General features: G+C 35.3%; 1 protein-coding gene across 1 annotated transcript in view; it reads left to right on the top strand.

Annotated features, from left to right (window-relative positions):
- The window catches only part of CRISPLD1 (cysteine rich secretory protein LCCL domain containing 1), a 41,511-nt gene that overhangs the window by 7,358 nt on the left and 13,058 nt on the right, over positions 1–21,095 (top strand). Inside the window, exons 3-10 of the mRNA XM_039702886.1 lie at positions 12,376–12,494; positions 12,629–12,761; positions 14,186–14,301; positions 15,171–15,271; positions 16,337–16,516; positions 16,609–16,669; positions 16,795–16,861; positions 17,474–17,604. Coding sequence (XP_039558820.1) covers positions 12,376–12,494; positions 12,629–12,761; positions 14,186–14,301; positions 15,171–15,271; positions 16,337–16,516; positions 16,609–16,669; positions 16,795–16,861; positions 17,474–17,604 — 908 coding nt within the window. The remainder of the gene's footprint in view (positions 1–12,375; positions 12,495–12,628; positions 12,762–14,185; positions 14,302–15,170; positions 15,272–16,336; positions 16,517–16,608; positions 16,670–16,794; positions 16,862–17,473; positions 17,605–21,095) is intronic.

Raw genomic sequence — 21,095 nt, 5'->3', positions numbered from 1 at the left:
GTCTTCTAGGGCAAGGAAGTCTTTGCTTATTTCATTATCTCTAGTCTTTTGGACAGATCTTGCCAATAAATACCAGGGATGTGATTGCAAAGGCCATAACTTGCTTCTATAAAGTTTTACTTTGGTAGACTTGTGAATAAAGTACAAAGTTCTAAAGGTGCTTTTAAAATAGTTCAGATTAGAATATTTCTTTGTGTATAGCTGAACGTATTTTGTTTATAGTTGTGTGTAGCTGTACATATTTTCTGTATAGCTGTGTGGTTCTTTAGGAAAATTCTGGATGTGTATCTGGCAGCAGTGTTGGACCCATATTTTGTTCACAGAGGGGGAAAAAAAGAAATATTTTTCTTAGTTTGGTATAATGTTTGGTATAATATCTCTGAAGGTCTTAGTTTGAAAACCTTGGTAGTGATGTGTTGAAAGTGCTAATATCATATTATTCCTTTCAAAACCATGACTGATTCATAACTTCTATGAAGGGCCTTATATTTTGGGAGGCTTGAAGATTTGTCTCTTCATTTCAGTAGCTTCAGAAGAAAAAAATGAAGAAATACGGCTTATTTAGATTTTTAAAATTTTCCTGTAGGCAATCTTTTGTTATAGTTAAATAGAAACCATTGGACTTTGGATTATATGAACCCGCTAGTGGATAGTGCTCTTTCATGATAGTAAAACATTATTTATGACATCATAGGGACTGAATAGGGATCAAAATAAATTTTCGTGCTATTTTGTGATGCATTTAGGTTCTACAATGAGTTTAATCAGGGAGTAGCAGCTCCTCTCTGTGTATCTGTTCCTAGATGAGTTTTTTTTAATTTTTGTGGTATTCCTAGGAGAATTGAAACAACATTAGAAAACATAAAGGAAAACCTTGTAATGGATATACCCGTTCTGGTGAATTTTTCTGTTCTGAATTGCTCTTTTAAATTTCCTAGACCTTTTTGACAAAACATTTTGATGTTTCAGTGTATCTTCCCCATCTTGCCAAAACTCTTCAGGGATGCTTGATTAAAAACAATTCCTGTTCCTTTTGAGCAAAAGGCTTTGGTTTGTGGAATTGCCTAAGTGGCTGAAGAGCACTTTGGGTGCCAAGAACAGAGCAGCTCTATTCAGAGTGAACCTGCCCTCTTTCCCTCTGGTTTTCCACTTTTCTGCTTCACTTCAAAGATTGGTAGAAGTGCTTCAGCTCCTTTGCCTGTGCTCAAAGGCTACTGACTCTGCATCAAAGAACACAGTGACGTTGACTTATCCTCTTATTCTCCCTGGCAGTTTTAGCAAAGGATTGTGCAATGTGAAGTGGCCAAGGAAAAAAAAAGTGGTATGACTTCTATTGATGTAATGCCAACAACAACTAAGCAACTCCAAGTAAAGAAACTGAAAGTGGAAAGTAGCAAAAAGGCTCACTGTCTCAAAGTTTAAGGGAGCCTTCCCAAAATAAAATAATTAGCAACACAGGACAGACACTGTTCATCTTTTATTTTTGCTGAAGTTTTTTGTCCCCAAATTAAAGAAGATCGTTAAATATTAATCAGTAGTAGCAGAATCTAAGCTGAAGTATAAAATATGAACAGAACACAGAAAGGATCAATGAGATTTATAAAAGTAGCTCCCTCTTGCCTGTGATCTTCATGATAATAGCCTCAGAATCTTCCTCAACTAATTTTTTTCTTCTTAATTTAGAAAAAAATACTTATTTCTTAGCATTATTTCATTGAAATGCTAGATATGAAGTTATCCTGTTCTATGTAAATATAATCAGCCTTAGATTTGGCATGAGTCACTATAATTAAAAATATGTGATTCAAGCAAAAGACTATCCTCTGGTAATATAAAATGGACCTCTGGTAATATAAAATTTCACTTTATATTTCCTCTGGAAATACAAAATTTCACTTTATTATGAAAGAAGATAACAGTTTCTTAAAATGAGGCTTTTAAATCCAGAATTTGGCTGCCTGATACATATCACAATAGATTTGTCCTGAATTTCCTGTTGGATCTTCAAGTGGTCAGGGATTCCTTTAATACATTTTTCAGTGTTTTTTTAGATTTTATTTGAAAATATTTCTGAGAGTAATGCCAGGTCACATATGATCAATGAATGCTTTCTGGCAGTAAGCTCCATTCACTTATGTCAAAATACAGTGGTCATCTTTTAAAAGTATTTAGTTTGACACATATTTGAGATACCATAGCTAATTCCTGTTCAAAGTTCAGGAAATTCTGTAACATGTCTAAAACTGCTGTATGAAAGCAATCAGTTACAGTGATTTTAACCTGGTAATCACTACTAGGATTTGAGGTAAGGGCCTGTGCTCTGGTCAGTCTGTGATTAGCTATAAATATTCATGAATACTATTTGTAATGAATGTGCAATTCATAATTTGATAATGGACAAACTAGAGAAATCAAGATCAGCTTTCATGCTGTTGCTTCTCTTCTATTCCTGTTAGAATATAGAACTGAATAGATGATTTTTAAGTCATGTTCTAATAGGCAGTCTCAATGCATTCCTTTTAAAAAGTAGCAAAGAAAATGCACTGTTTCAGAACACCTTGGAAAGCTGAATATTCCAGCATGCTTTTTTTAACATGCTTAGAGTACACAGAGAATTAAACGTGATTAGTCATGTCTGCTGGTTCCTATTCCTGGTTTTAGTTCTTCAACACAAGGAGCTCAAACACATGAAGGTGTAATAAGGAGATACTTCTAAATATTGGTGCAATTTTTTCAGTGTTTGGGAACAATATTTTTGGCCATATACCACTTTCCTGTTTCCAGGCAAAAGCCACAGTTTTCCTGCTTTCTACTCTTTTCCAAAAGAGTAGCTGAAACCTCAAGTCTATTCAGGGATCTCTGCCCAGTTTAAAGCTCTATAAACTCCAGTCTGCCACATGGTAGCATGTAAGTTCCTTACATTTCACTTCTAGCCAGGTAGTAGTTTTCCAGCAGAAAATGCCTGTCTTAACTTTCTTGGTAGAGGAAATTTTAGCATTTTAGCTATTCTTTCTTTGTGCTTAAAGAATATACCAGTACTAGTTTTGTTGGGTTTTTATTTTCAAGGCAGTTTTGCCTGGTGTTTTTGCCTGAGTTTTTGTGGTCACTGCAGCATAAGGGACCTCAGGCTGTGGGGACCCCACATTTTTTTCTGACTCAAATGACTGGAGGTAAGTTATATGACTGAGTGCAAATTATTTGCCTTTCAGGTGTTCTATTTATGATTAGTTTTCATGGACTTCCTTCAGTATCTTTGTACTGATGAAATTGCCTCACTGAAGCATGACTCAAAGACAAGCTGATGAAAACTGCCAATGCCTGTTCATCAAGAAGACATTATGTCAAACCAATCCATTTTTACTTTTTAAATCACCCAATAGTTAGGGAAGTATTAGGTACCATATTTTGGCTCTGGAAAGATCTTGACACTCTCTACCCTGATGTTTTTGTGAGAGAAAATTGACAGAACTTCCTTTTAAACAGGCAGAAGATTGAAGGTGTTGGAGCCTCTTCTGTTTTGGTTAAATGCTTATGACTTATGTGAGCAAGGAGTACACCTGAAAACTGCAGTGTGTGTATATATATATATATATATATATATATATGTATATATGTATATATACACTCACATGCATACATATATAGGTATATATATATATTTTATTTATATATATATATATATATACAGTGGGCACAGGATGGGGTTGTTTTAAAGAACATGATCAAAATTAGAACTTGAGAAGTAGAAGTAATGGCCAGAGATGAACATGATGAAACTTAACTGCAAGGTATGGAACAAGGAAGAAATCAAACTGGTGAAGTACAAGGGATAAAATGTAGAGGTAAAACTGAGATATAAAGATGCAGGACTTGCACTGACTTAAAAAAATAATATGTGACACCAGTCTGTAAAAGGAGTTGTCCATGTGTAAAACTGATGAGAATTTGCCTGAAATGGAAATGTCCATTTTTGGTGATTTTTAAAGAATGGTCTACCCATTCTAGAGAGAATGAAAGAGATTAGTAAGATTGATTATGAAGGCAGGATATGTGATTTATAAGATCATTGAAGGAATGAAGCAGCTGAATTTGGTTAATCTGGGAAATAAATCAACGTAGTTACAGAAAAGAAAGAGATTTCTTTTTATGTGACAATAAAACATCATCTAGCATTGCAGAGCAGGAGGTTTAGGTTGCATACCAAAGATATCCTCTTTGCTCTTCAATCATAAACATACAGAAAGAAATAAAAGTAAATGTTATTCTGAAAGTACAGTTACTATTTTAAATTATAAAAATGAGGATAATACACATATATTTGGCTCAATGGAAAAAGCTAGATAGACTACAGTCAGGATCAGTCTCTTGAAGTAACTTTTAAGTGTACCTTTCTGTTTTTCTGCATTGGTGCCATGCAGGTGATTTCTAGTTTTCAACTGTATTTCTGGCATATTTGCTTATGGCATTTCTCATTCTATGTTTCATCTTTACTTTTTTTTTTTCCTTCTCAGTGTCATTAGCCTTAATACAGTGGATTCCTTTAAAAAGTAAATAAATACCCATACTGTACCGTGGTATTTACTTTACCACTCTTTCCCTATATTTAGAATGTATACAGCAATGAGGTATTTATACTATGCCATGGTAAATGTTTACTTTCAATGGTGCCCACTGTACTTACTTTTCCATCTTTACTGAGCTTGAATTTTAGCTCTTCTTTAATTTCCATATAGTCCCAGTCCATATGATTTTTTCTGCCTTCCAACATATGTGAAAATATATTCAATTGAACTGTTACCACTGCTGAGGTTTTTTTAAAAATTACTTTTACTGGAAAATGTTTTTTGAGCTACTGGCCTTTGCAGTTCTGTTGCAATACCTTTTGGTGTAATAGGTGGACTCCTGCTGGTGTGCCTTGGATGAGAATGTACATTTTTGATTTAACAGTCATGCAACACAAATGGTGGGATTCATCTCACAAAGTTTTTGATGTTTGTGGTGCATATGTCTGCATTTGAGCCAGTCTCCTTTAATTAGTAGAGAAAAATGAGAACCTCCAACACACAGTTTATCTCGTTTAAAAGTGGGTGGCTAAAATTATCTCCTTCTATTGATGCTTATTTGTCTGTGTAACTGCAAAAGTTATTTAGATAATTAGCTCATATGTATAGGAATTTAAACAGCTTGGAGGCTGTTTAAATTCAGGGTACATTAATCCCACCTCATGTAATTTGTTTGGCTGTAGATGAATTTTAATTTAAGATGTGGTAGTCTCACTGAAACAGCAGCTCCGCCAATAAGTAGAGCATTGGTTTAGGTCCACACTGTACCTGAACCCTGTGTTGGCAGAGGTTAAATTCCAAAATTTGTAGTCCAGTATGTAAAGCTAAACTGGCATTAGTTGTGGTTTATATAAATGGGATATGGTGTAAACCAGAAGCAGTCATAGGATCCATATTTTCTGCAACATCCCTGCTGAAAAATGTGGTGCAATATTCTGGGGTAGAAGAAGAGTCAGCAGCTGGAGGCAGTAACTACTGCTACCATTCAGTTTAACCTGCCCAGCTGGGTTTTGGCTTCAGCCAGGGTAGTGTTTGAGAACATTTGTGAAATACTGATAGTGCCACATCTGTATGTCTTTGATGGTGCATTAGTTTTAACAGGATACTGATGAAAGAAATGCCTGTGTTGACAAGTGTTGTGGTGCCATTCAAACAGATTTGTAGAGCAAAAGAATTGATGCTGAGAGCCTGACATTCATGCTAATTGCATTTCAGGGTTTGTTTTTTTTCTGCTCTGTCTCTCTGTGTGGAATGAATACCCATGAACAACTTCAAAGTGCACTCTAGCAGTGTTCTGCAAAACAAAAGGAATAGTTCCAAGGAGGTTCATACCACTGAGCAGTTTGTGTTGTTTTCATTGTGTGTCTATCTCAATGTAGAAAGTCAACCCTGATGACGATACCGTATCCAAAAGATAGATCTCATGGTAGTTTTCTGACAAAGTGAGCATAACTTTATAAACAAGTTGAATTACCTTGAATGTAGTACCAAATGATTCCCAGTCAAAGTGCTTGTCAGACCTGGGAATCAGCTGCCTTGATGCACTTCCATCTTCTTGTGCTCCCTTCAGTACCCTGCATTTACCAAGGAATTCTCATAGAGCAAAGCCATTGAAACCTGGTCAATGAGAGCATGGATGAGGGAACTAGTAGATGAGAAGTCAGGTGCTGTGCACACCTCTTTTTCAAAAAATTATAGTCTCTCTTTCTTTGAAATTTCCTATACTTTTAAGTGACGGTATTTGAAGATTTAATTGATACTTTGGCAAACAAAAGGATCCTTGACTATAGCTATGCAAAAATTTCTTTTCAATTTTACCATTTCTTTCAAAGAGTTGTTTTAAAAGTGTCCTTAGGTTAAATCTGTAAATACTGACTGTTTCTGAGTATTGTGGAAGAACTTCTTGAATTAAGCTTAAAGCTTAATTTAGGTCAGCTCAATATATATTTCAGTAGCCATATTTTAATATCACTAATGACATTGTGGTTAAAATTTGAGAAATACTTACTTCTGGTAGGACATAAATAAATTGCTGTGACTCTTCATATTCTTCCATTTTTATTCTAGTTTCTTTTAAAATCCCAAGCATCTCGGCATTTTAAAGGTCACTAATTAGTTTTCTATTTGAAGTTATTCATTGTGTTATTTGATCTGAATGAACATGAAAACTTAGGTGTTTATCTTTCTTTGTATATGGAGATGCTTTCATTGTTTGAAGCCCAAAGCTTGCCACCATGTAAGTGAAACAAGGGAATGCTATTAAAATCACAAGAATATAATTTGTATTCCAGTAAAGAGGTATGTTTTAAGTACTAAGGCAGATTATTTTACCTGTTTGTTTCATTTAGCCTACTTTGTGAGTGAAATGCATTATATTTAGAATTAATCTGACAGGATTAGTATGAAAAAACTTTAAAATAAACAGTCTTTTATCCTTAGAATTAAGATGCACAGTTTTTCTCAATATAATTTCAATTAGAATAGTTTAGGAAAGAAATTTAGATCTCCTATTTTAATTACTGAAAGAGAAGAACAAAATTCAAGGTAGTATCAAAAATGTAAAGCAGTTCCTCCCTGTTCTTGATCCCATCTCTGAAGCATGTTGATAATTTGGTAGAAAATCTTCAGAATTCTTCAAATTCCACCCACATGTAACTGTAGAATTGGCCTTTAAAAATACATTTAAGCTAATTTTCTCAGAGTAAGCTGTGATGTGGCATGGCAATCTTACAGATTTCTTGTGCAAGTTTTTAATTTGTTTTCAGAAATTTCATGCGTGTTCATGTTATTAGCACCCATGTATAATTTTTGCATTACTGGAGTAGTCAGATAGAAATTAAAGATAACTTTTCTAATCCATCAGGGATTAGGATACCATTTATAGAATCACAGAATTGGTAAGGCTGGAAGGGACCACTGTGGGTCACCTGATCCAACCTCCTTACTCAATCAGGGTTATTCTAGAGCCCATGGCAAAGGATAGCATCCAGATGATTCTTGAATATCTCCAGTGAGGGGGACTGAGCAACATCTCTGGGCAACCTGTTCCAATGCTCAGTCACCCATACAGTAAAGTTCTTCCTCATGTTTGGGTGCAACTTCCTATGCATCAGTTTCTGCCCACTGCCTCTTGTCCTATTGCCTGGTACTACCAAGAAGAGCCTGGCTTCAGTCTCTTGGCATCCTCACACCTGGAGTTTTTCCTCCCCAGGTGCAGGACCCTGCATTTGCCTTTGCTGAATGTCAGATGGTTCTTCTCTGCCCATCTCTCCACCCAGTCCAGGTCCTTCTGAAGGGCTGCACAGCTCTCTGGGCTATTGCCCACTGCTCCCAGCTTTGTGTCAACAGTGAAACTCATGAAGAGACATCTGCCCCTTCATCCACATTAAAAAAGTTAAACAATACTGGGTCCATTATTAAACCCTGGGGGACACCACTAGTGACAGGCCACCCTCTGCCACTGATTACAGCCCTCGGAGATCTGCTGTTCAGCCAGGTCTCAAACCACCTCACTGTTCACTCAAGTCCACAGTTCCTGAGTTTGCCTGTGTGGATGGTGTGCGAGACAGTGTAAAGAGCCTTGCTGAAGTCATGGTAAATGATATCCACTGCTTTCCCCTAATCCAGTCAGGTAATTTGTTCATCATAGTGGGAAATCAGGTTGGTCAAGCACGATTTAACCTTTGTGAATCTGTGTTTACTACGCCTGATCACCTTGTCTTTCATGTTGGTAGAGATGGCCTCCAGAATGGGGTGCTCCATTGCCTTTCAAGGGATTGAGTTGAGGCTGATTCTGGTAATTTCCTGGGTCCTCATTCTTGTGCTTTTTGAAGACTGGGATGACATTTGCATTTTTTCACTTCTCAGGCACCACTCTGATCTTCACAAGCTTTCAGACACGATTATAAGCAGCTTCACTATTGTGTCTGTCAGGTCTCTCAGCACTTTTGGATACATCCTGTTAGGGACCATACACTTGCTGATCTCAAGTTTGGATAGGTGTTCTTTGACCCAATCCTACTTGACAGAGGGAAAATCTTGCTGCCATCGTTCCATTACTCTGATCTCCTAGACCAGAAATCTCTGAGGGCTGGTCTTGTCAGTCAAACCCAATGCAAAAAAGGTGTACAGTAACTACCTTCTCTGTGTCTGCTACCAGGGGGTCTGCTATCCCCTCCATTTAGTAACAGGTCCACACTATGCTTAGTTACTCCTTTGTAATTGATATTTTTGAACAAGTCCTTTGTTTTGTCCTTGTTGTCCTTGACCAGATTCTTGAAGGGCCTTGGGCTTCCATCTCTCATTTTTTATTTATTCTGGCAACCCTGGCCTGACCCTGCTTCCATCTCTTGTGCATTTCCTGGCTATGGCTGAGTAATGACTGGAGCTCCTTATTCATCCACACAGGTCTCTTGCCCCCTTTGCCTGATTTCTTGCTAATCAGGATGCCTCATCCTTGGGCCTGGAGAAAATGGTCTTTGAATATCTTTCCCTCTTTTTATTAAAGGTCGTTATAGACATCCTGGAGACTGGGAAACCTTTTCATTTCTACGTTGATTTGGATTTTTGTTTTATGGCTTGTGCCTTCATAGGTCTTGGAGGCACAAGTAACTATGACTTCCAGCACTTGTATCTCTTTTTCGTCTACTGGCTGTAGGAGATTAGTGATGTTTTATTCGCATTTTTTCTTTGAAGTCTCTGGTAATCAAGAAAGTGACTCTAATCTCTAGGAAATTCTTTGTAACTGAGACATTTGGACATCCTTCCAGAGTGTTTTATAAAATTTGTGTTCCTTAGCAGAGGGTTGTTTTTGTTTTTGTTTTGTTTTTTTGTTTTTTTTGTTTTAGTTTTTTTGTTTTGTTTTTGCTTTTGGGTTTTTTTTTGTTGTTGTTTTTTGTTGTTTTTTTTGTTTGTTTGTTTTTTAAATTTTAACTTCTATTGAAGTCATTTCAGGAAGGGGAGGCTTTGTTGAGAAAATGAGCCCGTATAACAATAAACACTGCACTTAAGGAGGTTTTTTCCCCTATAGTGCAATTTACACTTGACTGATTTTTTTTTACATCTGAATATGTAACACTTTTGATATTTACTCCATCACATCTCAAAATATACTTGAGTGATTAAAATAAGGAAAAAATTAAGTTATGTCTTGGTACTCATAAATTAATTTGCTTCGAGGAAAGTGTATTATGATGAGGGCTAGGAAGTGGGAAGTGTGCTTATCTCTATCTAGGTAAGGTAAAGAGAGTAAAACCAATATTTTATAGTGTGGATAACGACAGAGAAACAGTTAAAGAAGACAGAACTTTTTTTCAAGACCATATCCAATTTCAACAGTACTTAGAGTGTGGGTGTTCGTCTGTCAGGAGGATTAACGATGAATTTCAGTTTTTCATCGAAAAGCTCTACTTTCAGTGTTCTGGATGTCTCTGTCATGCATAGCTTTCATCACTCTTTAAAGAAAATTTTGTTAAAGGTAATTACTTCACAGGCTTGAAGAGCTGATTCAGGCAGCTACTATTGATTGCCTAGCTCTAAACTTAAAAAAAAAAGTATAATTATTTCAGTTGAAATAGCTGCATAAAATATTTTTAAACTTGTGTGGTGAGAAAAATAGAACAATAGTGCAATTCCTTTAACCATGACTGATATCTTAAAAGTGGAAGATGTGGGGGGATGCTTTACAAGAGAATATCTTCTGGCTTTCTGAAGGTTGTAAGAGCTATTAGATATTGTAGCTAGCCTTGGAGATAGGAAGGTCTAAAATTGAGCAAGTGCCAAAATTTTTGTTCTATCCTAAGTCTAATTTATTCTAATTTTGTATTTCAGAGTCCACTTGGCAAACCCAGTCTTAATAGCAATTATCTGGGAAATATATTAACTTTATAACTTGTTCATCCTAAGAACTGAATCTACATATTATAAAGATTTTGAGGTGACTTAATACCATACAAGATATGCAACAAAGAAAAATTATACTAGCTTTTATTTTAAAATACTATGATCTTGTGATTTTGTGGTAGAAGATGAAGCAACTCTGCTACAGCCTATAAGAGCAAAGTATAAATGTGGAGGAAGTGTGTTAATCTTCATGTGTTTTTACAGTGGGTACAATAGGGAGAAGAACATTTTATGGTGGTGTGACAACTAAAGGGAAGGGGAAGAGAATTATACAAACTGTCACTTCATGATTTAAGATTAGAATATTTTCTTCTGGAGGTTAAATGTTGTGGTTTGTGACACAGAACTAATGCCCTAGGAGAGTGAATGGAAAATTTGTACAGTTTTCTAAAGTCAGTGGTCTTTGTATCCATTGGTGGGTTAAAAGATTTATTCTCTCATTATTATACTGTTTGAGTATTTCTGTCAAAATAAATGTTGCATTTTGGGAGTCAAAATATACCCTGAAAATTTTTTACTTGCTAATAATATTAATAATAACAGACAAAATGCCATCCAATGCATAACAGATTTCTGAAGTGAAACAAGAACAGATATTCCAGGATTAAACTGAGTGATAATAAAGACTTTACATAATAATGGTCTTGTATAACCAAGGACATACTTGTTTTTGTTGAGTTATCTAATTAATAATTTGAAAACTGCATGTCAAAATCCATAGAAAAATAAATTTTAGCATGTGGAATTTATCTGTTATATTTGTGCAATCTTTGCCTGTGTTAACGAGTTTTCTACCTTTTATCTGTGCCAAAAATTAGTAGACATGATCTCCAGTGTCTGCATGGGAATTTGGATCTGGAAATATTGAATTACTGTTATTTAGATAGCATAGTCTTAATGAGATTTAGTCTGAATGTATGATGAAATACTTCAAGTTCTATCAACATGTTTTTCTTTCCTGTAGGCATTCTAGTTTCCTAACCTGAGTGTTGGTATTAGTCAGGTATCTGGAAACTATTTCTGCAGCTATCAGAAAATTCCAAAAGCCAAGCAAAATTATGGATACTTTGCCCTAGCGCAATGAACCACTTTGAGCAAACCCCAGCTTAGTGCAGTAGAAATTATGCATTCACAGTATGGTATGACTTCTTCAAGAAGTGTATATCTTAGTATGCTTTTGAAAGAAAGAAACTTGGATTTGCCTTTCAGCTGCAAGCTTATTCTTCCATCTTCCTTCAAGAATAAAAATTGAGGATAAACAACAATTCATAATATTTTATTTTTTTTTTACTTCTTCTAATCATGCCTCTTTACTATCATGAATGTCCCTTTTTTTGCTAGCCTATCCATAAAATCAGTGAATGACAACCTTACTCTAGTTTTCATATTTTGCATTGGAATTGTGTATTATTTCAACAAAAGGTGATTATAGGAAAGGAAGAGGAAATCTCACTCATTTCGCATAGGTTATTAGTTTAGAGGAATTAAAGCCTTGTTTGAAAGCAGGTTGGATAATACCCTTTCAGTTAAGAAAAATGCCCATTACTGAAAAACAATCTCACAAGACAAAAAGTGCACTTAATTTAGCTTGGAAAATTGAACTAAACCTTTCAGTTTCATATTTGTGCTTTATTCACTGCAGTGTGGCTGCACATGGTTTCTAAAGGGAATGCTGAGAAGGGATTAAAACTTTTTTTCTCTTGATGAAAGCATTTTTCTTTCTTACAAAACACAAATGCAGTGTACATTTTTCAATTCTAACTTTTCAGTCTTCTGCCTCAGTAAAAAACTTCAAAAATTAAAAAAAAAATTGACAATTTTTCTTTTCTTTCTTTTTTTTTTTTTTTAAAGAATACGATACACAGCAAATATTTTTTAAGAAGATTTCCCTTTGTTTTCTTTTAAATTTCAGACATGGGACACAGAACTGGAGAGATCTGCAGAGTCATGGGCTGAAACCTGTCTGTGGGAGCATGGACCAGCAAGCCTTCTTCCATCAATTGGACAAAATCTGGGGGCACATTGGGGAAGGTAGTTTAAGATATTATTTTGTGCAATATATGAGATTTTTAAAAATCTAACAAAATTTACTTGTTAATAAAAGGAGAAAATGTCTGAAGCTGCAACTTGTGAATTATCTAATACACTGCTACTGGCTTTCCTAGGTACAGACCTCCAACATTTCATGTCCAGGCATGGTATGATGAAGTGAGAGATTTCACATATCCCCATCCTCATGAATGCAATCCATATTGTCCATATAGATGCTCTGGTCCTGTTTGTACACATTACACACAGGTATGTAGGTGTGCTTGATTTTAATCACCTATGGAAAAGAGTGGCAGAGATTTTCAGCTAGGTTGCTGTCTGACAGAGCACACTGAACTTGCAGTATATTCCACAGCATAAAAGCACAGAAAGGGTTTGTTTGGACCCCATAGTTACAAGCACTGGGTATCAGTGACAAAGTAAGGTTGTCATACAAATCTTAAGATTTCATCCTCTTAAATATCAACAGGATTGAGGAAAAAGCTCACAAACCCCAGTGTTAAAACTGAGTATTACTGCTCAGTGCTTTTTGCATAATCTGGATAGCCCTTCCTATAATATGTTGATGAAACAGCTCATTAAAAAAAAAAGTATTAGGTGAAATCCTCAGATCAAACAGTAGTCTTAAAAACCTTGCTTTAACTTTAGGAAGATTTTTTAAATTAGTGATAATTTACTTCCTATTTCTGAAATCTGTGTATCTAGCCTCAATTTTTGTTGAGGGGTACCAGTCATGCTTTCAATGAACAGAACATGATCTTCAGATTATACTATGGTCCACATATAATTGTTGATATAACATTGGAAAACTTAAAAATTACTAATTTTAGACACTTCTGTTTACTAGCATAATTTACAATTGTATCTAACTTTAATATAAAGTTACCTATATATTCTTATTTACTGTATATATAACCTATAATTACATTTACTGTTACATGCAAGATCAATACATGTATACAGCTTTTTTATGGTACTAGTTCTTCACAATTGTTATCTCTTTCAACTCCTAAATCCTGCTGGATCTACAGATTTGGCTTACCTTGAATAAATAGATTTTCAACACCTGTCATATTTTTATCATTTGAACATTCCAGACTTTGTCATTTTGATTATTTTTGAGATTTGTGGTGAAAGGTGAATAGAGGAGCACAGCCACCTTAGGTTGCAATGATATAAAAGCATATTCATTTAAAATCCATTACTTGGGTCTATTCAGTGTATAAGTATTTTTGTTAATGTTTTTATCCTTTCTTACCTCCTTTTACTGCTGAAAAATATCTGTTGTGTCAGTCCAACCAATCAAAACCCCTCTGGGTCTTTAGGTTGTACTGGGAACTCCAGCACATGGGACCATACCTTCTAGCTCAAAATTATCAATGAATTGTGATTCCAAGAATCAGATCTCCAGCTCATGTTTTGTAAATGTTTTGCTACACTTTCATATATATGCTTAGAGCGTTTGTATAAAATTAGAGCCATATTTTTACCACCTAGGTAAAACTTTTCTCTCTAACAAGTCTGTAATGACCTTTGGACATCTGTAATTAGGCCACTTCAAGTCATTTATAACAGAGGAGAACACATCACTTTGGTAATTTGAGTTTTGTATTTTGGAGATAGTTTTGATTTTAAGTTGATCATCTTTGGTTTTCCTCTTTTCTTTTCCATAGGTTGTTTGGGCTACAAGTAGCAGAATCGGTTGTGCAATTAATTTGTGTCATAACATGAACATCTGGGGGCAGATTTGGCCAAAAGCAGTTTATCTTGTATGCAATTATTCTCCTAAGTAAGTAGATTGACACCCAAAAATATCTTGAGGGGGCAAGATATTTTATAAAAGTCCAGAAAATAATCTGCAAGGAAATCAGTCTGGATTTTCTGGTTTTTATACCATTACAAAAAAAGAGCACTGTTCCTAAACAGCCTTCAGCTGCACAAATACACTTGTGAGGTTTCTGGTGCTTCAAGTTTGCTGGCCTGGATTTTAGTGCATATACAGCATTAGAGACTTTTATTATAGTGTTATATTTTTCTGAAAAATAAATGTATCTCCCCACTGTGACTTAAGGAATGTAAAAGGAAGCCCATGGTTAAGACAAAATTTTATAGGATATTCCTTCTAGGAGAGAGTGGAGCCTATTCTCATGAAGTGGAGGAGTTTAGTCTTATGGTGCTATGCGATTTATGTCAGTTCTTAATTTTTTTTCTTCATGGACTTTTCAACTAGATCCTGTGTTTTTGGTGTAGAATCATAGAGTCATTTGGATTGTAAAAGACCATTAAGACCACTGACTCCAGCCAGTAACCTAATGCTGGAAAATCCATCACTAATCCATGTCCTTGAGTGCCTCCTCTACACACCTTTTAAATACCTCCTGGGATTGTGACTCCACCACTTCCCTGGGCAGCCTGTTCCAGTGCTTGGCAATCCCTTCAGTCAAAAATGCTTCCTAATAACCAATCTAAATGTCCCCTAGTGCAACTTTAGGCCATTTCCTCTCATCCTATTGCTTGTAACTTTGGAATATCAGAAGAATGTTATCATCTCTGTGCCTGCTGGTTTTTGTAATTTCTTTATATATTAAGTGCTGTTTAATATTAGCATGTTAATATGCTCATTGATTAAGACTTTTCTTGCTATTTTTTTCTGTGAAGGGGTAACTGGTGGGGTCATGCTCCTTATAAACCCGGGCGCCCCTGTTCTGCATGTCCCCCTAGTTTTGGAGGAGGTTGTAGAGAAAACCTTTGTTATAGAGGTATGTACTATTTCACCATTACAACTATAAACAGGAATAGAATTGTAACTTTTCTTTTGATTTCTTTCCTCACTGTGCTTTAACATAGTGGAATAAAATATATTATGGGTGTGCCCAAAGATCAGTTAGGCCCTACTTTACTATGCTGGATGGGAATATGTACTTGTGATACAGTGACACTGAGTTTCACCAGAGGGAATGAAGTGCACTGAACTCCTGCTGATAATGCTGATTCAGGGGTTCTCGTACACAAGGCTGGAGACCCATTGTGTGCTCTTTATATGCCTTTCTGGAATTACACTGGCAGTCTATGAAGTTATTTGTTTATAGGGAAAAAATATCTAGACATGTAATGCGTGTGAAAAACCAAGAACAAGACCCAAGAAGACATTGGTAATTAAATGAAATGTCAGCTAGGATCATTATTACTTTACAATTTTTGGAATAGCATTTATAGCATTGAAACACAGCATATTACAAAGCTGCTACTTCTTTTTGTTCTACTCTGTGAACAACTCATTTAGCAATTTTTGTTAATAACTTCTGAGATTTCATATAGACCATATGAAGGCTGCATGTGTGTGCCCAAATAGCTTTCTTATAGTTCTAAGTAAGAAATGTAGATACAGTTATGAGTGTTTCAGAATTATTTTCACTATGTATGAATAGAAGAGCCTCATTTTCAGGTGAATGTTACTGTGAAATAAGCTTTAATTGCATGCTATCTATGAGCTTGGTAAAACTTTGCCCATGTGTAACAGAGATTGTCCTTTGCCAGTTGGTTTTATGATGGCATGAAGATACGAAAACAAGAGCATTAAGAGCAGTTTCAATTGTGCTACATATACTGGGAAAAAAATGTATCACAAACATACCTGAGGTGTTTTATTAATCTTGAGTTCTCCATCTTATGAAGCAGTGGAGAGTTTTCCTTGCTTTCTTCCTTTTGTCCACCATTTTGTGAGAACAAAGCTGTTTTACTGAAACATGGTAAGGGATTTATACATTCCACACTGATTTAACTTTTCTTCTGAGAGATTTTTTTTTGCCCATTTTCTGAAACAGAAGATTCAGAAAGGCCTTATTCCCCCCATGAACCAGAAGAGGAAACCAATGAGATTGAACGTCAGCGATCCAAAGCCCAGGATGCAACTGTGCAAAGCCGGCCAAGAACACATCAACCTTCAGCCTCCACAGGCACTGATGACAGTGAGAAAAATGAAGTAATAAGCACGCAGCAAATGTGTAAGGAATTTACCTGATTTGCAAGTGGTCAACAAAATTGAATTATCTAGTATCAAATTCATTACAGTGAATTTGCTTTTTGCTTGTTTTAGCTCAGATTGTTTCATGTGAAGTAAGGCTAAGAGATCAGTGCAAAGGAACAACTTGCAATAGGTACGGTAAATTTTACAGTTGTCATTTTGAGATTTTTCTGAAAGGCTATATTTGTACATGACCTGGAATATTTTCCCTTTTTGTAATCCCAGGATTTAAAACCAAGTTGTATTTAATTCTCTTAGGTATGAATGTCCTGCTGGTTGTTTGGATAGCAAAGCCAAAGTTATTGGAAGTGTACATTATGAAATGGTAAATACTTTTAAATTAGATTTTGTACGAGTAGAGTGTTTGATGAAATGTCTTTCTGTTGGCATACTAGTTAAAATTGTATTAGGAATGGATTTTGAGGATGTCAGCATTCATCAAAATTAAAAGCTTACATCAAATGTTTAAGAAAGCTTCAGATGAGATAAATTTGCATCTGCTATTCTGTGTATACTATACAAATGTACTTCATACTTACACATACACAGAAATAGAATTTTTGTGCCCACATATTTACATGCAAATATGTGAAGGTGTGACTAAAGGAGGAGTACAGCAATTTGTGGGTATGCTTGTATAAATTGTTTCAGTAAGATGGACCTGCTTGTGTGTAACCTGAATACTACCTGAGAGTATATAATTTACTCTGTAGAATGGGAAAAAAGTATAGGAAATGATAGCTACTGTGAACAAGTGTACTGTAAATGAGAAAAGTTTACCTCTGAGTAAGGAAAAGTGGTGGTTTTTTTGCTTGAAATAACACCTTCATGGACCAAGTCAAACATAAAAGACTCTCTACCAAGTTGTTAATGACAGATTTTAAGTAAACCTGTTTTTTATCTGACATGGATCTGCTTTTCCTGCTCTGTTTTTCAGCAATCCAGTATTTGTAAAGCTGCCATACATTATGGCATCCTAGACAATGAAGGTGGTTGGGTTGATGTGACTAGGCAAGGGAGGAAAAATTACTTTATCAAGTCTTACAGAAATGGTGTTCAGTCAATTGGGTAAGTTTTTCCTTAAAATTAAAATGTATGAAAAGTTTTTAATATATTTTTATTTCATACAAAATATATCACGTTTTTAATAATATTTTTCTATGCTTTTTGTCATAAAGAATAGGAAAATGCTATAAAAAGGCATGTGGATATAGAGATAGTGTATCCATTCTGAAACTTTAGCCAGTGTTTAATGGTGGACAGAGAGTTGGCGCAATAGTAATGTGAAAGAAGGTGAAATAATTTACAGAATGACTTGGGCAGTAAGATAGTGTTTGTAATTAAAAATGTTGAGAGTATTCAGTTAATTAATTGATAAGACTACATACTTATTTTCAAAAACTAGCACATACTGGCAGATTATTTATGTTTTTTGGACATGGACAGAGCAATCTATGACAGTTAACAAAGCAATAATATTACAAGTTCATGTTTCTAAATTACCCTCTTGCAGTGTGCATATGAAACAAGAAGAAAAGACATCTCTTCCTGTATGCTTCAGTAATTTCATCACAGTTCCACAGTTTACATATGACATTTTTCACAAATATTTTGCATGATTTTTGCATTGGCCAGTGATGGAATAATAAGTGGAAACTTAGTTTGGAGGTATACTGCACTGCTGAGGTGCCTTCCCTGAGACTGGTATGGGAAACAGCTACAAATACTTGTAGACATGCTAAAGAAAAACCCAGAAAAGGAACACACAGAAATTGAGAATGCTTGGCTGTTTCATATATAATTATCCAATGATAGGAAAACATCAGTATTAATATATTTGAATCTAAGATATTAGTGGTGTTTGCAAATTATGCTTCACTGTATCATAATGTGTTTTTCAGAGCTTTACACTGATGTCTTTATTTCTGTCTATAGTTGGTACACGTGTAATAGTGGTATGTGTGTAGCTCAGAGGGGTAATATTGAGCTCAAAGAAAACAGGATTTTTCTGAGTGATATATTTGGCTCACATGCAAACCCAAGAGTCAAGGACATAGGTAATCATCAGTGGCCGTGCTCTCACTCTGTGCTGTGCAAACAAATGATGCAGGCTATGACACCTGCCATCATTTCTCTTTCCAACAGATATCTCTAAGCCAGCATTGAGAGGAGCATTGACACGATAGACCAAATACAGTGGCCTATAATTTGGGCTACCTGTGTAGCACTTTAAGGATTCATATCAATCAGTTTCTTTGGATCATCTGATGACTGGACTCTGGTTTGATGTACCTGCCTAAAAAATGAAAATACAGGCAAACATTTCTCTTTTTTACTTGCTTTGATACAAAGAGAGAAGTAGATCTTTATTATATCAGTGCTAACATATGAAGAGCCAGCATGCTTACAAATATAGGAGTAGATAAGCTGTAAAAAAACTCTTTAAACTGGAGCAAACCTATTTCCCATCAGTTGAAATCTCTGAGTCTCTATGCTATATGAGAAAAAACTGTATGATTTTCCAGCCTACAGAGTGTATTTAGCACCTATCCTCTGAGAATTGGAAATCAGGGGAAGTATTTTGGTTGTTTGCCAAAGTTTCAAAGCTTTAAAAGGCCCATCAGCAAGGCAGGGGATGCCTTGCAGCTACCTGACTGTCTCCAGTGTCTGTAGGTGGAGCCTTGCATAAACTACTATTTAATCTATTCAAGAATAGATTGAATAAAGTGGATCTTGCCTATACTGTGTATTGCAAAACAGAACACAGAATACAGAAAATTGTCAGGGCGGCATACAGCAAGTGTCCTAATTTTCAGCTCCTTGAACTTCTTATCAGGATAAGAACACCAATGTTTTTTCAGCTGTTGGATTTTCTTAAAATAGGGTACTGTTCTGAGTATCTCAACAAGCTAGTGAACAATAGAATACATATTTCTATATCAGTGTTTCACAGTGCTGGGGCAACAGAAGTATGAGCTACATCAGTGAAAGCAATTGGAATCCAATAAATGAGCAATGTGCAATTGATGGGTCAGACAAGTAAATAAACTGATGCAGGCAAATGGTGAGGTCCACAGGAGCAATTTGCTCTAAAATAGGGAATAATTTCCTTGGTTTGTTGTTATTTCTGTTTTGTTTTTTGTTGTTGTTGTTGTTTTTTTTTTTAATTTTTTTTAATAAGTAACTTTATGGGTGCCAAAGACATCCTCAGCTTTTTTGTTACAGATGAAAAATACCACAATCAGAGGCATATCCTAGGAGTCAAAAGAGAAGGAAAATAGAAGATGGGGGGAATAAAATAGAAACATTCATCAACTTGTAATGAAACAACATAATCTATGTATCTGACTTTTTATAACAAGAGGAAGCAGGTACACCTGAGTGCCATATAATTACATGCATGTTATAGTAGGTTTTTAATGATGCTGATGACAGGAGATGCAAGATCCAAAAGTAAAATTTAATGTAACATTTCAGGAAGGCTGTGAGGAGAAACTCATCTCAGTGTTGGAATTGTTTATAGGAATGAACCTTTAGCAAAAGGTGAATGAGCTCTTCTGGTAGATGAAGGCTTCTGAGCAACCACATGCTGCATTATGAGACACCAATATATTGCTTAATTGGTTCCTATCACAATAGGATTTCTCTTTGAAAATTAAACTCCTGAAAGAGTTTAACACACATTCCTGTTTTTGAAACACATTCACTGGGAGTACAAAGTAGATGTGTCATTACAATAAATATATTTCCAACTGGGGACTATGGGGTGCAGTGAGTAAAAGCTGTTTGGGGACATTCTCTTGGGTTTACTTCCATATTTTCTCATAAAAACAATTCTAGCTAAAAGAAATCACTGAAATATGTTATTGACTGATAATTTCTAATATTTCTTCTTCAGGAAATACCAATCTGCTAACTCCTTCACTGTCTCTAAAGTAACAGGTCAGTATTTATTTCTTACAAGCTCAGTACTACTGCTTTTTCTAAATAGTAAACATTTACTTGTTTCTATTTTATTTTCTTCAGTTCAGGCTATCACCTGTGAAACCACAGTGGAACAACTTTGCCCATTTCAAAAACCAGCCTCACACTGTCCGAGGTAAAATTCATAAAATGTTATTAATTTAAAGTGCTGCTCTATTTTCTGCCATTTACTGATTATTTTAAGTCATTTTAATTTGTTGAGAAAGGTGACAACAGTAGCTGTAAAAATAAAGTAAAAAATGTTCAAGTGATATTTTAGTCTTTGGTCTCAGTAGAGGCAAGGTAGGTAAAGATTATCTGCAGGATTTTTCATTAGGAAAATCTCTTTTTCTTTCACTCATTAACATCCTGTTGCTAATCTTAGTGAAATCCTTACACTAAAGACTGTAGTAAAAAATGTTCAAGTGATATTTTAGTCTTTGGTCTCAGTAGAAGGCAAGGTAGGTAAAGATGATCTGCAGGATTTTTCATTAAGAAAATCTCTTTTTCTTTCACTCACTTAGATCCTGATGCTAATCTTAGTGAAACCCTTACACTAAAGACTGCGAATTAAAGTACATTTTTATTTTTCTTTG

Source organism: Passer montanus, unplaced genomic scaffold, assembly GCF_014805655.1.
Source record: "Passer montanus isolate IOZ18808 unplaced genomic scaffold, ASM1480565v1 scaffold16, whole genome shotgun sequence".
Lineage (NCBI taxonomy): Eukaryota > Metazoa > Chordata > Aves > Passeriformes > Passeridae > Passer > Passer montanus.
Note: the sequence above shows the minus strand (reverse complement) of the source record. Positions and strands in the feature narration are given on the sequence as shown.